Source organism: Ammospiza caudacuta, chromosome 4 (assembly GCF_027887145.1).
Source record: "Ammospiza caudacuta isolate bAmmCau1 chromosome 4, bAmmCau1.pri, whole genome shotgun sequence".
Classification (NCBI taxonomy): Eukaryota; Metazoa; Chordata; class Aves; order Passeriformes; family Passerellidae; genus Ammospiza; species Ammospiza caudacuta.
The window spans coordinates 72314276-72334756 of NC_080596.1; the positions used below are offsets into that span (position 1 = coordinate 72314276).

A 20481-nucleotide genomic window follows, 5' to 3' on the forward strand; every position below is an offset into this window, starting at 1 on the left:
ATTCAGTTTTCCTTGGATTTTTCACCTGTGAGGAATTAGGGGCTGTAGTGTTGGATGAGCTGAGGAATTCCATAAGGGGAAGAGGAGTTTGGGGAAATCCAGGTTTCCCTAAAAACCTCTGGGATTGGCAGGATCCCCCTGCTCAGCTTCCATATGGAGGAATTTCGGGATTGCACCTCGGAACCCTTCACTTCCAGCAGGGAAAATCCCATTCCGGAAAAATCAGGGGAAATTCCAGTCCAGAAAAATCAGGGAAAATCCCATTCTGGAAAAAATCGGGGAAAATCGCATTCCAGAATAATCAGGGAAAATCATATTCCAAAAGACCAGGGAAAATCCAGTGCAGCTCCCAATCCTAAATCCTCTGGAAGCAGGAAAACCTGATTTTCCCATTATTGATTTCCCATTATTTTTCCATGATTTTCCCGTTATTGATTTCCCATTATTTTTCCATGATTGTCCCATTATTGATTTTCCATTATTTTTCCATAATTTTCCCATTATTGATTTCCCATTATTTTTCCATGATTTTTCCATGCTTTTCTTGTGATTTTTTTCCATGATATTTCCCAGGATTTTTCCATTATTTTGCTGTGATTTTCCATTATTTTTCCATTATTTTTCCCAAGATTTTCCCGTGATTTTTCCATGCTTTTCTTGTGATTTTTTCATGATTTTTCAATTATTTTTCCCAAGATTTTTCCATTATTTTCCCATGATTTTCCATGATTTTTCCATTATTTTTCCCATTATTTCCCCCCAAGATCTTCCATGATTTTCCTGTGATTTTTCCATGATTTCTCCATATTTTTCCTGTCATTTTCCCATGATTTTTGCCAAGATTTTCCCATTATTTTCCTGTGGTTTTTCCATGATTTTCCTGTGATTTTTCCATTATTTTTCCCAAGATTTTCCCATGATTTTCCTGTGATTTTTCCATGCTTTTCTTGTGATTTTTCCATTATTTTTCCCAAGATTTTTCCCATTATTTTCCTGTGATTTTCCCATTATTTTCCTGTGCTTTTTCCATGATCTTTCCATTATTTTCCCCAAGATTTTCCCATTATTTTCCCATGATTTTCCATTATTTTTCCCAAGATTTTCCTGTGATTTTCCCATCAATTTTTGCATTATTTTTCCATGATTTTCCTGTCATTTTCCCAAAAATTTTCCATGATATTCCCGTGATTTTTCCATGATTTTCCCCCAAGATTTTCCCGCTGGCGGGGTCACCGCAAATCCCAGGAAGCCAAAAACTGCCAAGAAAAAGTGAGGAAAAGCCAGGAAAAAAAAGAAAAAAAAAAAATTAGGGAAAACCAGAAGTACTTGGAGCCGGAGCAGATCCCGGTGCCGGAGCCGCTCCGGGCTCTTCCCATGTCCCAACTTTTCCCTGGAGCAGGGATTCAGTCTCTGGCCAGGCCATTCCCGAATTTCCGAGGTCAGTACTTCACTCCGGGAACGAATTCCTTGGCGTCTGGATTCAAGTTGCTTTTGCTCTGGGAAAAAAAAAAAAAAAAATGGGAATGGGATTGGTCATTGTTGGGAATTCCAGGGATTTTGGGATGGTTCCCGAGGTTTGGGGTCTTGGGTTGGATTTGGGAAATCTGGGGGTTCTGAGGGATGGTGTGGAGAGCGGATTTATGGAATTGTGGAATGGTTTGGGCGGGAAGGGATCCTTGAATCCTATCCTTAAATTCTATCTTTAAATCCCATCCCTAAATCCCATCAAATCCCATCCCAACCCCATTCCAATCCCCTCCTTAAATTCCATCCAATCCAAATATTCCAGGTGGATCCAATCTGGCCTTGGACACTTCCAGGGATCCAGGGGCAATTCCAGGGAGAGGACAATTTTAAGGATGGGACAATTCCAGGGACAGAATTCCAAGGAATGGACAATTCCATGGATGGGACAATTTCAAGCATGGGAGAATTCCAGGGATAGAATTCCAAGGATGAGACAATTCCAAGGACAGGACAATACCAGGGATTGGACAATTTTAAGGATGGGAGAATTCCAGAGACAGGAGAATTCCAAGGATGGGCCCATTCCAGGGATGGGCCAATTCCTGTGAAAAAATTCCAGGGATGGGGGACAGAATTCCAGGAATAGGAGAATTCCAAGGATGGGACAATTCCATAGATGGGACAATTTTAAGAATGGGACAATTCCAAGGGGGGATCCCAGGGGTAGAATTTCAGGGATGGGCCAATTCCAAGGATTGGTCAATTCCAGGGATAGGAGAATTCCAGGCATTGGACAATTCCATGGATGGGACAATTTCAAGGACGGGACAATTCCAGGGGTAGAATTCCAGGGATGGGAGAATTCCAAGGAATGTGCCAATCCCAGGGCTGTGCCAATCCCAGGATTGTGCCAATCTCAGGACCGTGCCAATCCCGGGAATGTGCCAATCCCAGGAATGTGCCAATCTCAGGGAATGCGCCAATCCCAGGGCCGTGCCAATCCCAGGAATGTGCCAATCCCAGGGAATGTGCCAATCCCAGGAATGTGCCAATCCCAGGGAATGTGCCAATCCCAGGGCTGTGCCAAATCCCAGGAATGTGCCAATCCCAGGAATGTGCCAATCCCAGGAATGCACCAATCTCAGGAATGTGCCAATCTCAGGGCTGTGCCAATCCCAGGGAATGTGCCAATCCCAGGAATGTGCCAATCCCAGGGCTGTGCCAATCCCAGGAATGTGCCAATCCCAGGGCTGTGCCAATCCCAGGGCCGTGCCAATCCCAGGAATGTGCCAATCCCAGAGAATGTGCCAATCCCAGGGCTGTGCCAATCCCAGGAATGTGCCAATCCCGGGAATGTGCCAATCCCCGGAATGTGCCAATCCCAGGAATGTGGCAATCTCAGGGAATGCGCCAATCCCAGGAATGTGCCCATCCCAGGGCCGTGCCAATCCCAGGGAATGTGCCAATCCCAGGGCTGTGCCAATCCCAGGAATGTGCCCATCCCAGGGCTGTGCCAATCCCAGGAATGTGCCAATCCCAGGAATGTGCCAAATCCCAGGAATGTGCCAATCCCAGGAATGTGCCAATCCCAGGAATGCACCAATCTCAGGGCTGTGCCAATCTCAGGGTGTGCCAATCCCAGGAATGTGCCAATCCCGGGAATGTGCCAATCTCAGGGCCGTGCCAATCCCAGGAATGTGCCAATCCCAGGGCCGTGCCAATCCCAGGAATGTGCCAATCCCAGGGCTGTGCCAATCCCAGGGCCGTGCCAATCCCAGGGCTGTGCCAATCCCAGGAATGTGCCAATCCCAGGGCTGTGCCAATCCCAGGAATGTGCCAATCCCAGGAATGTGCCAAATCCCAGGAATGTGCCAATCCCAGGAATGTGCCAATCCCAGGAATGCGCCAATCCCAGGGCCGTGCCAATCCCAGGGAATGTGCCAATCCCAGGGCTGTGCCAATCCCAGGAATGTGCCCATCCCAGGGCTGTGCCAATCCCAGGAATGTGCCAATCCCAGGAATGTGCCAAATCCCAGGAATGTGCCAATCCCAGGAATGTGCCAATCCCAGGAATGCACCAATCTCAGGGCTGTGCCAATCTCAGGGTGTGCCAATCCCAGGAATGTGCCAATCTCAGGGCCGTGCCAATCCCAGGAATGTGCCAATCCCAGGGCTGTGCCAATCTCAGGGCTGTGCCAATCCCAGGAATGTGCCAATCCCAGGAATGTGCCAACCCCAGGAATGCACCAATCTCAGGGCTGTGCCAATCCCAGGAATGTGCCAATCCCAGGGCTGTGCCAATCCCAGGGAATGTGCCAATCCCAGGGCTGTGCCAATCCCAGGAATGTGCCAATCCCAGGGCCGTGCCAATCCCAGGGCCGTGCCAATCCCAGGAATGTGCCAATCCCAGGGCTGTGCCAATCCCAGGAATGTGCCAATCCCAGGAATGTGCCAATCCCAGGAATGTGCCAATCTCAGGGCTGTGCCAATCCCAGGGAATGTGCCAATCCCAGGAATGTGCCAATCCCAGGGCTGTGCCAATCCCAGGAATGTGCCAATCCCAGGGCTGTGCCAATCCCAGGGCCGTGCCAATCCCAGGAATGTGCCAATCCCAGAGAATGTGCCAATCCCAGGGCTGTGCCAATCCCAGGAATGTGCCAATCCCGGGAATGTGCCAATCCCCGGAATGTTCCAATCCCAGGAATGTGGCAATCTCAGGGAATGCGCCAATCCCAGGAATGTGCCAATCCCAGGGCCGTGCCAATCCCAGGGAATGTGCCAATCCCAGGGCTGTGCCAATCCCAGGAATGTGCCCATCCCAGGGCTGTGCCAATCCCAGGAATGTGCCAATCCCAGGAATGTGCCAAATCCCAGGAATGTGCCAATCCCAGGAATGTGCCAATCCCAGGAATGCACCAATCCCAGGGCTGTGCCAATCTCAGGGTGTGCCAATCCCAGGAATGTGCCAATCCCAGGAATGTGCCAATCTCAGGGCCGTGCCAATCCCAGGAATGTGCCAATCCCAGGGCCGTGCCAATCCCAGGAATGTGCCAATCCCAGGGCCGTGCCAATCCCAGGAATGTGCCAATCCCAGGGCTGTGCCAATCCCAGGGCCGTGCCAATCCCAGTGCCGTGCCAATCCCAGGAATGTGCCAATCCCAGGGAATGTGCCAATCCCAGGGCTGTGCCAATCCCAGGAATGCGCCAATCTCAGGCCTGTGCCAATCCCAGGGCTGTGCCAATCCCAGGGCCGTGCCAATCCCAGGGAATGTGCCAATCCCAGGAATGTGCCAATCCCAGGAATGTGCCAATCCCAGGAATGCGCCAATCCCAGGGAATGTGCCAATCCCAGGAATGTGCCAATCCCAGGAATGTGCCAACCCCAGGAATGCACCAATCTCAGGGCTGTGCCAATCTCAGGGTGTGCCAATCCCAGGAATGTGCCAATCCCAGGAATGTGCCAATCTCAGGGCCGTGCCAATCCCAGGAATGTGCCAATCCCAGGGCCGTGCCAATCCCAGGAATGTGCCAATCCCAGGGCTGTGCCAATCCCAGGGCCGTGCCAATCCCAGGGAATGTGCCAATCCCAGGAATGCACCAATCTCAGGGCTGTGCCAATCCCAGGGAATGTGCCAATCCCAGGAATGTGCCAATCCCAGGGCTGTGCCAATCCCAGGGAATGTGCCAATCCCAGGGCTGTGCCAATCCCAGGAATGTGCCAATCCCAGGGCCGTGCCAATCCCAGGAATGTGCCAATCCCAGGAATGCGCCGCTCCTGCTCACCAGGATGTCGTCCGTCCCGTGCCCGTCGCCCACGGCCAGCCCGTGCAGCTGCTGCTGGAGCTGCGCCATTCCCTGCGGGAGATCCCGCGCCGGGATGAACCAGTCCTGGTCCTCCTCCTCCAGCATCTCCTGGAAGCAGCGATCCAGGAATTCCTGCTCCTGCAGCTCCTCCTCCACCTGCCCAGGGACATTCCAAGGGAAGGAATTCCAAGGGATTTTCCATGGGAAGGGCCTGGAAAATCCCTTGGGGCTCATGGAATTCTTGAGGAAAAGCCCTCAGAGATCCTTCCTGTCCCCAAGCGCCACATCCGTTAAATCCCACCAGGAATGGGGATTCCAGCTCTTTTCCAGGAATAATTCCAGGAATATTCCCAATTGGGAATGTGGGAATCTCTGGGAATTCCTGGATGTGGAATTCTCTGGGAATCACCTCCCCCCCCAGGCGGAAATCTGCCCCGTTCCCAAATCCTGAGAGTTCCACAATGTGGGAATGTCTGGGAATCATCCCCAGGCTGAACCCAAATCCCGAGAATTCCTGGATGTGGAATGCTCTGGGAATTCCTGGATGTGGAGTTCTCTGGGAATTCCTGGATGCGGAATTCTCTGGGAACCATCCCCAGGCTGAAATCCACCCTGTTCCCAAATCCCAACAATTCCCAAATGCAGGAATCTCTGGGAATCACTCCCAAGCTAAAATCCACCTTGGAGAATCCTCAGCTGTGGGAACCTCAGGGAATCACTCCAGGCTGAAATTCACCCTGAATGCGGAGAATTCCTGGATGTGGGAATGTCTGGGAATCATCCCCAGGCTGAACCCAAATCCCAAGAATTCCTGGATATAGAATTGTCTGGGAATCAATCCCAGGCTGAAATCCAACCTGAATCCTGAGCATTCCCCAATGTTGGAATCTCTGGGAATCACCCTCAAGCTAAAATCCATCTTGGAGAATTCCCAGCTGGAGGAATTTCTCTGGGAATCACCCCCAGGCTGAAATCCAAATCCCAGGAATTCCTGGATGTGGGAACCTCTGGGAATCACCCCCAGGCTGAAATCTGCCCCGTTCCCAAATCCTGAGAGTTCCAGAATGTGGGAATGTCTGGGAGTCATTGACAGACTGAAATCCACCCTGAATCCAGAGAATTCCTGGATGTGGGAACCTCTGGGAATCACCCCAGGCTGAACACAAACCCCAAAATTCCCAAATGTGGGAACCTCTGTGAATCAATCCCAGGCTGAAATCCACCCTGAATCCAGAGAATTCCTGGACATGGGAATCTCTGGGAATCACCCCCAGGCTGAACACAAACCCCAAGAACTCCTGGCTGTGGAATTCTCTGGGAATCACCCCCAGGCTGAAATCCAAATCCCAAATTTTCCCAAATGTGGGAACCTCTGGGAATCACTCCCAGGCTAAAATCTGCCCTGTTCCCAAATCCCAAGAATTCCCAAATGCAGGAATTTCTGGGATTCACCCCAAACTGAAACCCGCCCTGAATCCCAAATCCCAAGAATCCCTGGATGTGGGAATCTCTGGGAATCACCCCAGGCTGCTCCCAAATCCCAAGAATTCCTGGATGTGGGAATCTCTGACAATCAGTCCCAGGCTGAAATCCAAATCCCAGGAATTCCTGGATGTGGGAATCTCTGGGAATCAATCCCAGGCTGAAATCTAAATCCCAAGAATTCCCAAATGTGGGAATCTCTGGGAAATCCCCTTAGGCTGAAGTCCAAATCCCGGAATTCCTGGATGTGGAATTCTCTGGGAATCAACCCTAGGGTGAAATCTGCTCCATTCCCAAATCCCAACAATTCCCAAATGCAGGAATGTCTGGGAATCACCCCCAGGCTGAAATCTGCCCTGAATCCCAAGAATTCCCAAATGTGGGAATCCTCTGGGATTCAGGCTGAAGCAAAATCCCAAGAATTCCCAAATGTGGGAATCTCTGGGAATCACCCCAGGCTGAAATCCAAATCCCAAGAATTCGTGGATGTGGGAATTCTCTGGGAATCAACCCCAGGCTAAAATCCAGCCCGTTCCCAAATCCCAACAATTCCCAAATGTAGGAATCTCTGGGAATCACCCCCAGGCTGAAATCTGCCCTGATCCCAAATCCCAAGAATCCCTGGATGTGAGAATCCCTGGGAATCACCCCCAAGTTAAAATCCACCTTGTAGAAATCTCAGCTGTAGGAATTTCTGGGAATTACTCCAGGCTGAAATCCACCATGAATCCTGAGAATTCCTGGATGTGGGAATCTCTGGGATTCAGGCTGTTCCCAAATCCCAAGAATTCCCAAACTGGGAATTTCTGAGAGTCGCCCACCCCCAGACTGAAACCCACCCTGAATCATGAGAATTCCTGGATGTGGGAATCTCTGGGAATCAATCCCGGGATGAAATCTGCTCTGAATTTCACGAACTCTTGGATGTGGAATTCTCTGGGAATCACCCCCAGGCTGTTCCCAAACCCCAGGAATTCCTGGATGTGGAATTCTCTGGGAATCACCCCCAGGCTGCTCCCAAACCCCAGGAATTCCTGGATGTGGAATTCTCTGGGAATCACCCCCAGGCTGTTCCCAGACCCCTGGAATTCCCAGCTTTGGAATCTCACCTGCCGGTTGAAGTCCTCCTCGTTCTCCATCCACATGTACTCGGCGAAGGGATTGTTCTCCTTCTCCTCGTGCCCATTCCCCACGGGATCCTCCTTGGATTTGGGGCTGGAGGCCGTGCTGCCGGCGAGCTCGGAGCCATTCATCCTTGGGGACTCTGGGAATTTGGGATTCGGGAATGAGGGAGCAGCTGCAGGTCCCACAGCCAGCCCTGATCCCACGGGATTCCATTCCTGGCCCTCTCCAGCTCTCCTGGAGCCTCTTTTGGGATTTTAAATATTCCCTGGAATTTTTCCCTTCTCCAGGGGAACATTCCCAGCTCTCCCAGAGCAGAGGGGCTCCACAATCCTGGAATGGTTTGGGTTGGAAAAGACCTTAAATCCCAAAAATTCCCATCCCATCCATGGGCAGGGACACCTCCCACTGTCCCAGGTGGATCCAGCCTGGCCTTGGATTAATTAATTCCAGGGATCCAGGGGCAGCCACAGCAAATCTGGGAATTCCAGCCCAGCCCCTGCCCACCCTCCCAGCCAGCAATTCCTTGCCAAGATCCCAGCCCAATCTCCCCTTTCCCAGTGGGAGCCATTCCCTGGCTCCTGTCCCTGCAGGCCTTGTCCCCAGTCCCTCTCCAGCTCTCATGGAGCCCCTGCAGGGACTCTGAGCATTCCCTGGATTTTCCCTTCTCCAGGGGAACATTCCCAGCTCTCACAGAGCAAAAGAGTCCCAGAATTCTGGAATGGTTTGGGCTGGAAAAGACCTTAAATCCCATCCAGTCCCACCCCATCCATGGGCAGGGACACTTCCAACCATCCCAGGTGGATCCAGCTTGGCCTTGGGCACTGCCAGGGATCCAGGGGCAGCCACAGCAAATCTGGGAATTCCAGCCCAGCCAGCAATTCCTTGCCAAGATCCCAGCCCAATCTCCCCTTTCCCAGTGGGAGCCATTCCCTGGCTCCTGTCCCTCCATCCCTTATCCCCTGTTTTATAATCCCTGATCCCTGAAACCCAAACATTCCTTTTTCCATTTTCCCCCTCTTTTTTCTCCCATTTTCTCCTTTTTTTCTCTCTTTTTTTTCCCCCTCCCCCCCCCCCCCCTTTTTCCTTTCTCCAGCTCTCCTGGAGCCCCTTCAGGGACTCTGAGCATTCCCTGGATTTTTCCCTTCTCCAGGGGAACATTCCCAGCTCTGCCAGCCTGGCTGGGTGCATCCCCATGGCACAGGAAGGGTTAACCAGCAGAATTCCTTCCCTGGGGAAAATCCAACAGGAGCAGCAATTCCAGCCAGGAATTCCACAGGGAATTCATCCCTGGCTCTGCTCCCCAGCCCCATTCCCTCTGGAAAAGCGGGAAGGGAAGCCCAGCTGGGATTTGGGATTTCTCATCCCTTTTCCCACCAGAACCATCCCACAATTCCGGGATTCCACTTCCCAAAAATCCCAAAATCCCACCGGAACAGGCGGGACCGGGACCACGGCAGATCCTGGGATGGGGAGCTGGAATTGTCCTGGGATTCCAAAGCTGGAATTGTCCTGGGATTCCCAAACTGGAATTCTCCTGGGATTGCAGAGTTGGAATTCTCCCAGGATTCCAAAGCTGGAAATATCCTGGGACTCCAAAGCTGGAATTCTCCCAAGACTCTGGAGCTGGAATTCTCCAAAACTGGAACTCTCCCAGGATTTCAGAGCTGGAATTCTCTCGGGATTCCATAACTGGAATTCTTCCAGGATTCCAAAACTGGAACTTTCCCAGCATTCCAAAATGGGAATTCTCATGGGATTTCAGAGCTGCAATTCTCACAGGACTCCAAAGCTGGAATTGTCCCAGGATTTTGGAGCTGGAATTCTCCCAGGATTCCCAAACTGGAATTCCCTTGCGATTCTGGAGCTGGAATTCTCCTGGGATTGGGATCTGGAGTTCTCCCAGCACTCCACAGCTGGAATTCTCCCTGGATTCCAAAATTGGAATTTTCCTGGGATTCCAGAGCTGGAATTCTCCAAACCTGGAATTCTCCCAGGATTTCAGAGTTGGAATTTTCCTGGGATTCCAAAATTGGAATTGTCCTGGGACTCTGGAGCTGGAATTCTCCCAAGATTTCAGAGCTGGAATTTTCTTGGGATTCCAAAATTGGAATTTTCCTGGGATTCCACAGCTGGAATTTTCTTGGGATTCCAAAATTTGAATTCTCCCAGGATTCCAGAGCTGGAATTCTCCCAGGATTTCAGAGCTGCAATTCTCCTGGGATTCCAAAATTGGAATTTTCCTGGGATTCCAAAGCTGGAATTCTCTAGGGATTGGGATCTGGAATTCTCCCGGGATTTCAGAGCTGGAATTCTCCCAAGATTCCGGAGCTGGAATTCTCCAAAGCTGGAATTCTCCCAGAATTTTAGAGTTGGAATTCTCCTGGGACTCCAGAGATGGAATTTTCCCAGGAATCCACAGCTGGAATTCTCCCGGGATTCCAAAGCTGGAATTCTCCTGAGGTTCCAGAGCTGGAATTCTCCCAGGATTCCCAAACTGGAATTTTCCTGGGATTCCAAAAGTGGAGTTGTCCCAGGATCTTAGAGCTGGAATTCTCCTGGGATTCCAAAGCTGGAATTGTCCCAAGATTTCAGAGTTGGAATTTTCCTAGCATTCCCAACCTGGAATTCTCCTGGGACTCCAAAGCTGGACTTTTCCTGGGATTCCCAAACCAGAATTCTTCCAGGATTTCAAAATTGGAATTCTCCTGGGATCCCACAGCTGGAATTCTCCCAGGACTCCAAAGCTGGAATTCTTCCAGGATTTCAAAACTGGAATTCTCCCGAGATGCCACAGCTGGAATTCTCCCAGGATTTCAGAGCTGGAATTCTTCCAGGACTCCATAACTGGAATTCTCCCAGGATTTCAGAGCTGGAATTCTTCCAGGACTCCATAACTGGAATTCTCCCAGGATTCCAAAGCTGGAAATCTGGGGTTTCAGAGCTGGAATTCTCCTGGGATTCCACAGCTGGGATTCCCCCAGGAGCAGTGACAGCTCCAGGATTGTCCCACCCCATTGGGAATGGCTGAGCCCTGGGGGTTTTCATCATTCCCAAAATTTCCTGGGAAGGGAAAATCCCATTTCCCTCCTTTCCTGTGGAGTGAGAGGAGCCCTGGATTGGGATGGGAATCTGGGAGAATTCCCAAAGGGTTAAATCTGTATGGAACTGGGAGAGGAGCCAGGCTGGGAGAGCTGGGAATGTTCCCCTGGAGAAGGGAAAATCCAGGGAATTCTCTGAGGGCCTGAAGGGGCTCCAGGAGAGCTGGAGAGGGAAAAAGGGGGGGAAAAACAGGAAAAAAATGAGGAAAAAGGGGAGAAAAAAAATGGGGGGGAAAGGGGAAAAAATGAGAAAAATGGAGGGAAATGGGAGAAAAAAATGGGGGGGAAAACAGAGAAAAAAATGGGAAAAAAAATGGGAAAAGGAATGTTTGGGTTTCAGGGATCAGGGATTATTTTAAAAAGGGGACACGGGATGGAGGGACAGGAGCCAGGGAATGGCTCCCACTGGGAAAGGGGAGATTGGGCTGGGATTCCTGGCTGGAATGGAATTCCCAGGGAATTCCTGGATGCCAAGGCTGGGCTGGATCCACCTGGGATGGTGGAAAACATCCCTGGATGGAATTTAAGGTTTTTCCAACCCCAAACCATTCCAGGATTCCATGAAAACCCCAAATTCCCCAGACGTGGATGTTTGCAGGATAACGCCCCAAATCCCAAAGTTTTTATCCCAAAAATCCCATGGAGTGTGGGAAAGCCTTTCCCAAATCCTGGATTTGGGATGCTGGACACCCAGCCTGGTGTCCCCACGTGGCCCTGCAGGCTGGCATGGCTTGGAAAAGATCCCAAAAATCCCAGGAACGTCCCAAATCCCGGTGGGAGGGGGAATTTGGGGGCAGAGACCTCCCCTAAATGTGAGAGTGGTACAGGCTGGGGGATCCATTGGGAATCGGGGGTGCCTGAGCCTAAGGAATGGGATTGGGATGGGATTGGGAATGGGATTGGGATGGGATTGGGGTGGGATTGGGATGGGATTGGGGTGGGATTGGGATGGGATTGGGAATGGGATTGGGATGGCATTGGGATGGCATTGGGAATGGGATTGGGGTGGGATTGGGATGGCATTGGGAATGGGATTGGGATGGGATTGGGATGGGATTGGGGTGGGATTGGGATGGGATTGGGGTGGGATTGGGATGGGATTGGGATGGGATTGGGGTGGGATTGGGATGGGATTGGGAATGGGATTGGGATGGGATTGGGATGGGATTGGGGTGGGATTGGGGTGGGATTGGGGTGGGATTGGGGTGGGATTGGGGTGGGATTGGGGTGGGATTGGGATGGGATTGGGAATGGAAAAGGGAACAGGAATGGGAATGGAAAAGGGAACAGGAATGGGATGGGAATGGGGATGGGATTGGGAATGGGGACAGGGATGGGATTGGGATGGGATTGGGAATGGGATTGGGAATGGAAAAGGGAACAGGAATGGGGAATGGGATTGGCATTGGGATGGGATTAGGAATAGGAATGGGAACAGGGATGGGACTGGGATGGGAATGGGAATGGAAAAGGGAACAGGAATGGGATGGGAATGGGGAATGGGATTGGGATGGGATTAGGAGTAGGAATGGGGACAGGGATGGGATTGGGATTGGGATGGGAATGGGAACCAAGATGGGATTGAGAATGAGAATGAGAATGGGTATGGGATGGAAATAGAATGGGAATGGGAATGGGAATGGGAATGGGAATGGGAATGGGATTGGGATGGGAACAGGATTTGGAATGGGAATGGGAACCGAGATGGGATTGGGATGGGAATGGAGAAGGGAACGGGAAAGGGAATAGGATTGGGAACAGGATAGGAATGGGATTGGGATTGGGATGGGAACGGGAATGGGATTAGGAATGGGAATGGGATGTGATTGGGATTGGGATGGGAATGAAAAAGGGAATGGGAACAGGATTGGGAATGGGATGGGGATGGGAACCGAGATGGGATTGGGATGGGAATGGAGAAGGGAACGGGAAAGGGAACTGGATTGGGAACGGGAAAGGAATGGGATTGGCAATGGGAATGGGAGGGGCATTGGGAATGAGATGGGAATGGGACGGGATTGGGATGGGAATGGGGATGGGATTGGGATTGGAATGGAAAAGGGAATGGGAATGGGATTAGGAATGGGAATGGGATTGGGATGGGAATAGGAATGGGACGGCAATAGGACTGGGAATTGGAACGAGACTGGGATGGGAATGGGAACAGGATTAGGAATGGGAATGGGAACGGGGATGGGAATGGGAACAGGACAGGAATGGGAATGGGAATGGGAATGGGGTTGGGAATGGGACGGGAATGGGAATGGGAACAGGATTGGGAATGGGAACGGGGTGCGGGAGCCGATCCCGGCCCACAACGAGCGCACTCCGGGGCTCTCGGGAATGCCGCGGTGCCGCTCCCGGGGGTGCCGCGCCAGGAGCCCCCGGAGCCCGCGGGACAGCGGGGCCTGCTCGGGCCCGGGCCCGGAGCCCCCATGGCCCCGCCGGTGCCGCGCTCCCCGCGTGCCCCCCGGGGCGCCCCGCGCCGCTCCCCCCGCCGGGCCCGGGCCGTGTCCCGGAGCCGCCCCCGGGTCCCCCCCGGTACCTCGGGCCCGGCCGGTGCCGCTCCGCGCCCTCCGCCGCCGCCACGCCCCGCCCCTCCCGCCGCCGCCACGCCCACCCCTCCCATTGGCCGGCCCCGCCGCGTGGCCCCGCCTTCCAGCGTTCTGGTTGGACGGCACGGATATAAAGCGCGTTGCTATTGGGCCGCGGAGTTGTCAATCATGCGGTTAACCCCACCCACCGAGCGGGTCTCCGGATTGGCTGATGTCGGCGGCTCTGATTGGCTGAGCGCACGCGTCGCCCACGTGGGGCAGACAGGCAGCGCGCGGGGGGCGGGGCCACGTGCGATGTAAATAACACCGAACGCCCCGCCCCCGCGGCTGGAGGATGATTGACAGGCGCTTCGCCCAATGGGGAGAGACGTCACAAAGCCGCATCGCCGCCAGGGCGCCTTTGTAGAAGCACGCTGATTGGCTGGAACATGTAAACACAGGGAGGGGGCGGGGCGGTCACGTGGCTTGCGCGTGGCTTGGGGGGGGCCCAATTTTGGGGACGGGGGGAGGGGACAGGAGGGGACAGCGGCTGTGACCCCGACAGTGCTGGGGACACCGGGAATGGGGACCGGGCCTGAACCCCGAAATGGGGCAGCACAAGGGGGGTGACCGGCCATGAACCCCAAAATGGGGACACGCATGGGGACCCGGCCCTGAACCCCAAAATGGGGGAGCACAGGAGGGGAACCGGCCCCGGTTCCGCTCCCCAAATCGGGGACACCGGGGGGGGGGGGTCCAACCCTGCACCCCCAAACTGGGGTCGGGAACGGGGGGCTTTACCCAGCCCTGCACCCCCAGTTTTGGGGTCAGGATCAGGGGGGGTTTGCCCAGGTCTGCACCCCCAAATTGGGGTCAGAAATGGGGCGGATCCAGCCCCGCACCCCCAAATTTGAGCCACGAACGGGGGGGATCCAGCTTGGCAGTTTTGGGGTCAGGAACGGGGATTTTACCCAGCCCCGCACCCCCAGTTTTGGGGTCACCGCCATGGGGGTTCCCCCATCCCCACACCCCAATATCGAGCAGCGCAGCAGTGGGAGGGACCCCAAATTTTGGGATCCCCCCCTCCGGCCCTGAAGCCCGCAATGCGGAGCGCCCCAAAACGGGGCGGGGGGGGGCTCCCGGTTGTGCCCCCGCACTTTTGGGGTCACGGGGGGATTCCCGCATCCCCGCACCCCAATAACGCTCAGACCCATTTTTGGGGGGGATCCCCTTCCCGAAGCCCCCCCTGTTCCTCCAGCGCCGCCTCCCCGCCGTGACGATCCCAAAGGAAATCCCAAAGGAAATCCCAAATATCCCGGTTGTGCACCTGCACTTTTGGGGTCACTTTTGGGGAATTCCCGCATCCCCGCACCCCAATAACGCTCAGACCCATTTTGGGGGGTTCCCATCCCCGCACCCCCGTTCCCGCAGCCCCCCCGGCGGTTCCAGGGCCCCTCCCCGCCGTGACGATCCCAAAGGAAATCCCAAAGGAAATCCCAAATATCCCGGTTGTGCACCCGCACTTTTGGGGTCATTTTTGGGGTCACTTTTGGGGAATTCCCGCATCCCCGCACCCCAATAACGCTCAGACCCATTTTGGGGGGTCCCGTGCCCGAAGCCCCCCCGGCAGTTCCAGCGTCGCCTCCCCGCCGTGACGATCCCAAAGGAAATCCCAAAGGAAACCCCAAATATCCCGATCCTGATTGTGCCCCCGCACTTTTGGGGTCACTTTTGGGGAATTCCCGCATGGCCGCACCCCAATAACGCTCAGACCCATTTTGGGGGGTCCTGTGCTCGGGATCCCCCCCCCCCCCCCCGGCGGTTCCAGCGCCGCCCCCCCGCCGTGACGATCCCAAAGGAAATCCCAAATATCCCGGTTGTGCCCCCGCACTTTTGGGGTCACTTTTGGGGAATTCCCGCATGCCCGCACCCCAATAACGCTCAGACCAATTTTGGGGGGTTCCCATCCCCGCACCCCCGTTCCCGCAGCCCCCCCGGCGGTCCCAGGGCCCCTCCCCGCCGTGACGATCCCAAAGTCGATCCCAAAGTCGATCCCGAAGTCGATCCCGATCCCAAGCCCGCGATGCCGGCGGGCGGCGGCGCCTCCTCCGCGCCCCCCCAAAACCATCGGGGTCCCCCCAGGCCCCCCCCGAACCCCCCGGACCCCCTCGGACGGTGAGTGCCCCCCCCTTTCCATGGGGGTCCCCAAAATCCCCCCGCGAGGTTTGGGGCGGGTTTGGGGTCTCCCCTTTCCTCTCTCCTTTTGGGGAGACGCAGCCGCGCACCCCCGGATTTGGGGGGACAGCCCCGGATTTGGGGTCGGGGTTGGGGGGACACCCCCGGGAGCTCCCCCAGGGCAGAAAAGGGGGACCCGAAATGTTCCCCCCCCCCCCACCCCTCGGTGTGACCCCAAAACCGTTCCCTGCTCCGGGATGGGAATTTTGGGGTGCGTGGGCAGTTTTGGGGGGGGGGGTGAGGAGTTTTGGGGTCACCTGAAGGATTCCCTGGAGGATTCATGCTCAGTTTGGGGGGACCCCAGAAAAGGGGGACCCAAAATGTCCCCGCACCCCTCGGTGTGACCCCAAAACCGTTCCCTGCTCCGGAATGGGGTTTTTGGGGTGCAAGGAGCAGTTTTGGGGTCTCCTGGAGAGAAAAAGCCTCCTCCCTTCGTGCTCAAATTGGGGGGACCCCAGAAAAGAGGGACCCAAAATGTCCCCTCACCCCTCGGTGTGACCCCAAAACCGTTCCCTGCTCCGGAATGGGGTTTTTGGGGTGCAGGGAGCAGTTTTGGGGTCTCCTGGAGCTCCGTGGGCAGTTTTGGGGTGCGGTGAGAGGTTTTGGGGTTTCCATGACCTGGGAGATTCCCTGGAGGCTCCGTGCGCAATTTTGGGGTGCAAGGAGCAGTTTTGGGGTCTCCTGGAGAGAAAAAGCCTCCTCCCTTCGTGCTCAAATTGGGGGGACCCCAGAAAAGGGGGACCCAAAATGTCCCCGCACCCCTCGGTGTGACCCCAAAACCGTTCCCTGCTCCGGGATGGGTTTTTGGGGTGCAGGGAGCGGTTTTGGGGTCTCCGTGTCCCGGGGGATTCCCTGGAGGCTCCATGGGCAGTTTTGGGGTGCAGGGAGCGGTTTTGGGGTCTCCGTGTCCTGAGGACTCTCGGTGGGCAGTTTTGGGGTGGGGGGAGAAATGTTGGGGTCTCCGTGCACTGGGGAGTTTCCTGGAGGGTCCGTGCGCAGTTTTGGGGTGCACGGAGCAGTTTTGGGGTCTCTTGGGGGATTCACCCCTCGGTGTGACCCCAAACCCATTCCCCGCTCCGGGCTGGGATTTTTGGGGTGCAGGGAGCAGTTTTGGGGTCACCTGGGGATTCCCTGGAGGATTCATGCTCAGTTTGGGGGGACTCCAGAAAAGGGGGACCCAAAATGTCCCCTCACCCCTCGGTGTGACCCCAAAACCGTTCCCTGCTCCGGGATGGGAATTTTGGGGTGGAGGGCGCAGTTTTGGGGTGCACGGAGCAGTTTTGGGGTGCACGGAGCAGTTTTGGGGTCTCTTGGGGGATTCGCCCCTCGGTGTGACCCCAAACCCATTCCCCGCTCCGGGATGGGGTTTTTGGGGTGCAGGGAGCAGTTTTGGGGTCTCTGTGCCCTGGGGGATCCCCTGGACACTCCATGGGCAGTTTTGGGGTCCGTGGGCACTTTTGGGGTGCAGGGAGCGGTTTTGGGGTCTCCGTGTCCTGGAGGATTCCCTGGAAGCTCCATGGGCACTTTTGGGGGAACCCCAGAAAAGGGGGACCCAAAATGTCCCCGCACCCCTCGGTGTGACCCCAAAACCGTTCCCCGCTCCGGGATGGGATTTTTGGGGCGCAGGGAGCAGTTTTGGGGTGCATGGGCGGTTTTGGGGTCTCCAGGTGCAGTTTTGGGGTCCCTGAGCAGTTTTGCGGTCCCTGGGCGGTTTTGGGGTCTCCAGGTGCACTTTTGGGGTCCCTGGGCAGTTTTGGGGTCCCTGGGCGGTTTTGGGGTCCCCCAGGGGTGCTCCTGGCCCGGGCCCCCCCCGATCCTTTGGGGTTTGTCCCTCCCCAGGCGCGGGGTCCTGCCCTGGCCTGGCCGGTGTCCCCAATGTCACCAATGTCCCCAATGTCCCCAGTGTCCCCCCCAATGTCCCCAGTGTCCCAAATGTCCCCAATGTCCGCAGTGTCCCCCCCAATGTCCCCAGTGTCCCCAATGTCCCCAATGTCCCCAGCGTCCCCACTTTGGGGTGGGCTGTCCCCAGTGTCCCCAATGTCCCCAGTGTCCCCCCCAATGTCCCCAATGTCCCCAGTGTCCCCCCCAATGTCCCCAGTGTCCCCGGTGTCCCCCCCAATGTCCCCAATTTGGGGTGGGCTGTTCCCCGTGTCCCCAATGTCCCCAGTGTCCCCCCCAATGTCCCCCCCAATGTCCCCAATGTCCTCAGTTTGGGGTGGGCTGTCCCCAATGTCCCCAATGTCCCCAGTGTCCCCAATGTCCCCAGTGTCCCCCCCAGTGTCCCCAGTTTGGGGTGGGCTGTCCCCAATGTCCCCAGTGTTCCCAGTGTCCCCAATGTCCCCAGTGTCCCCAATGTCCCCAGTTTGGGGTGGGCTGTCCCCAATGTCCCCAGTGTCCCCCCCAATGTCCCCAATGTCCCCCCCAGTGTCCCCAATGTCCCCAGTGTCCCCAGTGTCCCCCCCAATGTCCCCAGTGTCCCCAGTTTGGGGTGGGCTGTCCCCAATGTCCCCAATGTCCCCAGTTTGGGGTGGGCTGTCCCCAGTGTCCCCAGTGTCCCCCCCAATGTCCCCCGTGTCCCCAATGTCCCCAGTGTCCCCCGTGTCCCCAGTTTGGGGTGGGCTGTCCCCAGTGTCCCCAGTGTCCCCAGTGTCCCCAGTGTCCCCAGTGTCCCCAGCGGGACGGGGACAATTCCCCCCGGAGCTCGGGGACACAGCGGGGCTGGATGCAGGGCAGTGTCCCCAAATGCGTCCCCAAGGCCACCGCGAGGGCCACCAGTGTCGCCAGAGCTATTTGTGTCACCTCGGCGGGCGCTAATCCCGGCTCGGTCCCACAAACAGGGGACAAACACCGCGAAGTGTCCCCAAGGAGCGGGAGGTGACAATCCCCGAGCTCGTGTCGCCGTCAGCAGCTCGGGCCACCCACAAGGCGACACTCGGGGACAAGTGTCCTCCCCCGGGGTGGCTCCTTGTATGGTTGGGGACAGCGGTGTCGCCGGATGGGACAGAAATAGCGCGGGGGAGGGGACAAGGGGGTGGCACCTCGGGGGTGGCACCTCGGGGGTGGGGACACTGCGGTGGCACTGGGGGTGGCACCTTGGGGACAGATGTCCTGTGGGGTTTGGGGTGGCAGTGTCGCAAATGCAGGAGGGGTTTGTGGGGCGGGAGGGGACAGAGGGGACAGGGGGGGACAGGGGGGGACAGGAGAGCCCCGCAAGGTCACCGAGGGCCACCGAGTGGGGACGGGAATGTCACCGACACGGGCACGCGGCCGGCGATGACAGCAATGTAACACAGCGGCTGGGATGGCAGCGACACCAGGGCACGGCCAGGGGACAGCGACAGCGGCTGGGGCTGGCTGTCACCAACAGCGACGCGGGGCTGGCTGTCCCCTGTCCTGTCCCCAACAGTGACACAAGGCTGGCTGTCACCAACAGCGACACGGGGCTGGCAGTCACCAACAGCGACACGGGGCTGGCTGTCCCCTGTCCTGTCCCCAGCAGTGACACGGGGCTGGCTGTCACCAACAGCGACACGGGGCTGGCTGTCCCCTGTCCTGTCCCCAGCAGTGACACAAGGCTGGCTGTCACCAACAGGGACACGGGGCTGGCTGTCACCAACAGCGACACGGGGCTGGCTGTTCCTGTCCCCAAACAGTGACACGGGGCTGGCTGTCCCCTGTCCTGTCCCCAGCAGTGACACAAGGCTGGCTGTCACCAAACAGTGACACGGGGCTGGCTGTCCCTGTCCTGTCCCCAACATAGACTCGGGGCTGGCTGTCCCCTGTCCTGTCCCCTGTCCCCAACAGTGACACAGGGCTGGCTGTCCCTGTGCTGTCCCCATCATTTACCCGGGCTGGCTGTCCCCTGTGTCCCCTGTGTCCCCTGTGTCCCCTGTGTCCCTGTCCTGTCCCCGCCCCGGCGCCGCTGTCGCTCAGCGCGGTCCCCCCGGGGCTGGTGGCCCCATCTGCTGTCACCCCTTGGGGACAGCGCTGAGAGCTCCGCGACCCCCGGAGCCACCTGACGAGCTAATGGCTTAATGAGTTAATGAGTTAATGAGTTAATGAGTTAATGAGTTAATGAGTTAATTGGGGCCAGCAGCTGCCCCCAGCCTCCAGCGCCACCATTACCCCGAGGCCACCACATGTCCCCAAGTGCCACCAGCACCCCCAGGGACGGGGACTGGCGCCGGCAGCTGCGGCAGGGCTGGGAAAGCTCTGCCAGGAGGAGAATTCCCCCTGTCCCCAAATCCCAATTCCTGTCCCCAAATCCCAGTTCCTGTCCCCAAATCCCAATTCCTGTCCCCAGATCCCAATTCCTGTCCCCAAATCTCAGTTCCTGTCCCCAAATCCCAGTTCCTGTCCCCAGATCCCAATTCCTGTCCCCAAATCCCAATTCCTGTCCCCAAATCCCAGTTCCTGTCCCCAGATCCCAATTCCTGTCCCCAGATCCCAATTCCCACCCCACAAATCCCCTTTTTGTCCTGCCCCAGCTCCCTCAGCTTTTCCTGCTGCTCCAAATCCCCCAAATCCCCTCATTTCTGGCTGAATCCCAAAATTTTGCTCCTCAGCCCCCAAATCTTTGTGGGATGGAGGATTTAGGGCTCATCAATTTTGGGATTTCCTCACATTTCCAGATTTTGATTTTTTTGGGATTTATTTTAACTCCCAGGATGAGTAAAAGTGATTTGGGATTTCTCAAAACCCCTAAAAGAGCAGAATACCTTGTGCTCATCCTTTAG

The 20481-nt window shown here is 55.9% G+C and overlaps 2 protein-coding genes across 2 annotated transcripts; both read right to left on the minus strand.

The window, feature by feature from the left end:
* Window positions 1-1256: 1256 nt before the first annotated feature.
* PAIP2B (poly(A) binding protein interacting protein 2B) lies at window positions 1257-13572 on the minus strand. The gene is made up of 4 exons (XM_058803267.1): window positions 13522-13572; window positions 7863-8017; window positions 5251-5427; window positions 1257-1496 (listed from the first exon to the last, which is right to left on the minus strand). The coding sequence occupies exons 2-4, from the start codon at window positions 8004-8006 to the stop codon at window positions 1440-1442; spliced, it is 378 nt and encodes a 125-aa protein (XP_058659250.1). The 5' UTR covers window positions 8007-8017; window positions 13522-13572; the 3' UTR covers window positions 1257-1439.
* Window positions 11783-15638, minus strand: LOC131557279 (uncharacterized). The gene is made up of 4 exons (XM_058804350.1): window positions 15486-15638; window positions 13720-13858; window positions 13293-13674; window positions 11783-11804 (listed from the first exon to the last, which is right to left on the minus strand). The coding sequence occupies exons 1-4, from the start codon at window positions 15636-15638 to the stop codon at window positions 11783-11785; spliced, it is 696 nt and encodes a 231-aa protein (XP_058660333.1).
* Between the last annotated feature and the right edge of the window lie 4843 nt (window positions 15639-20481).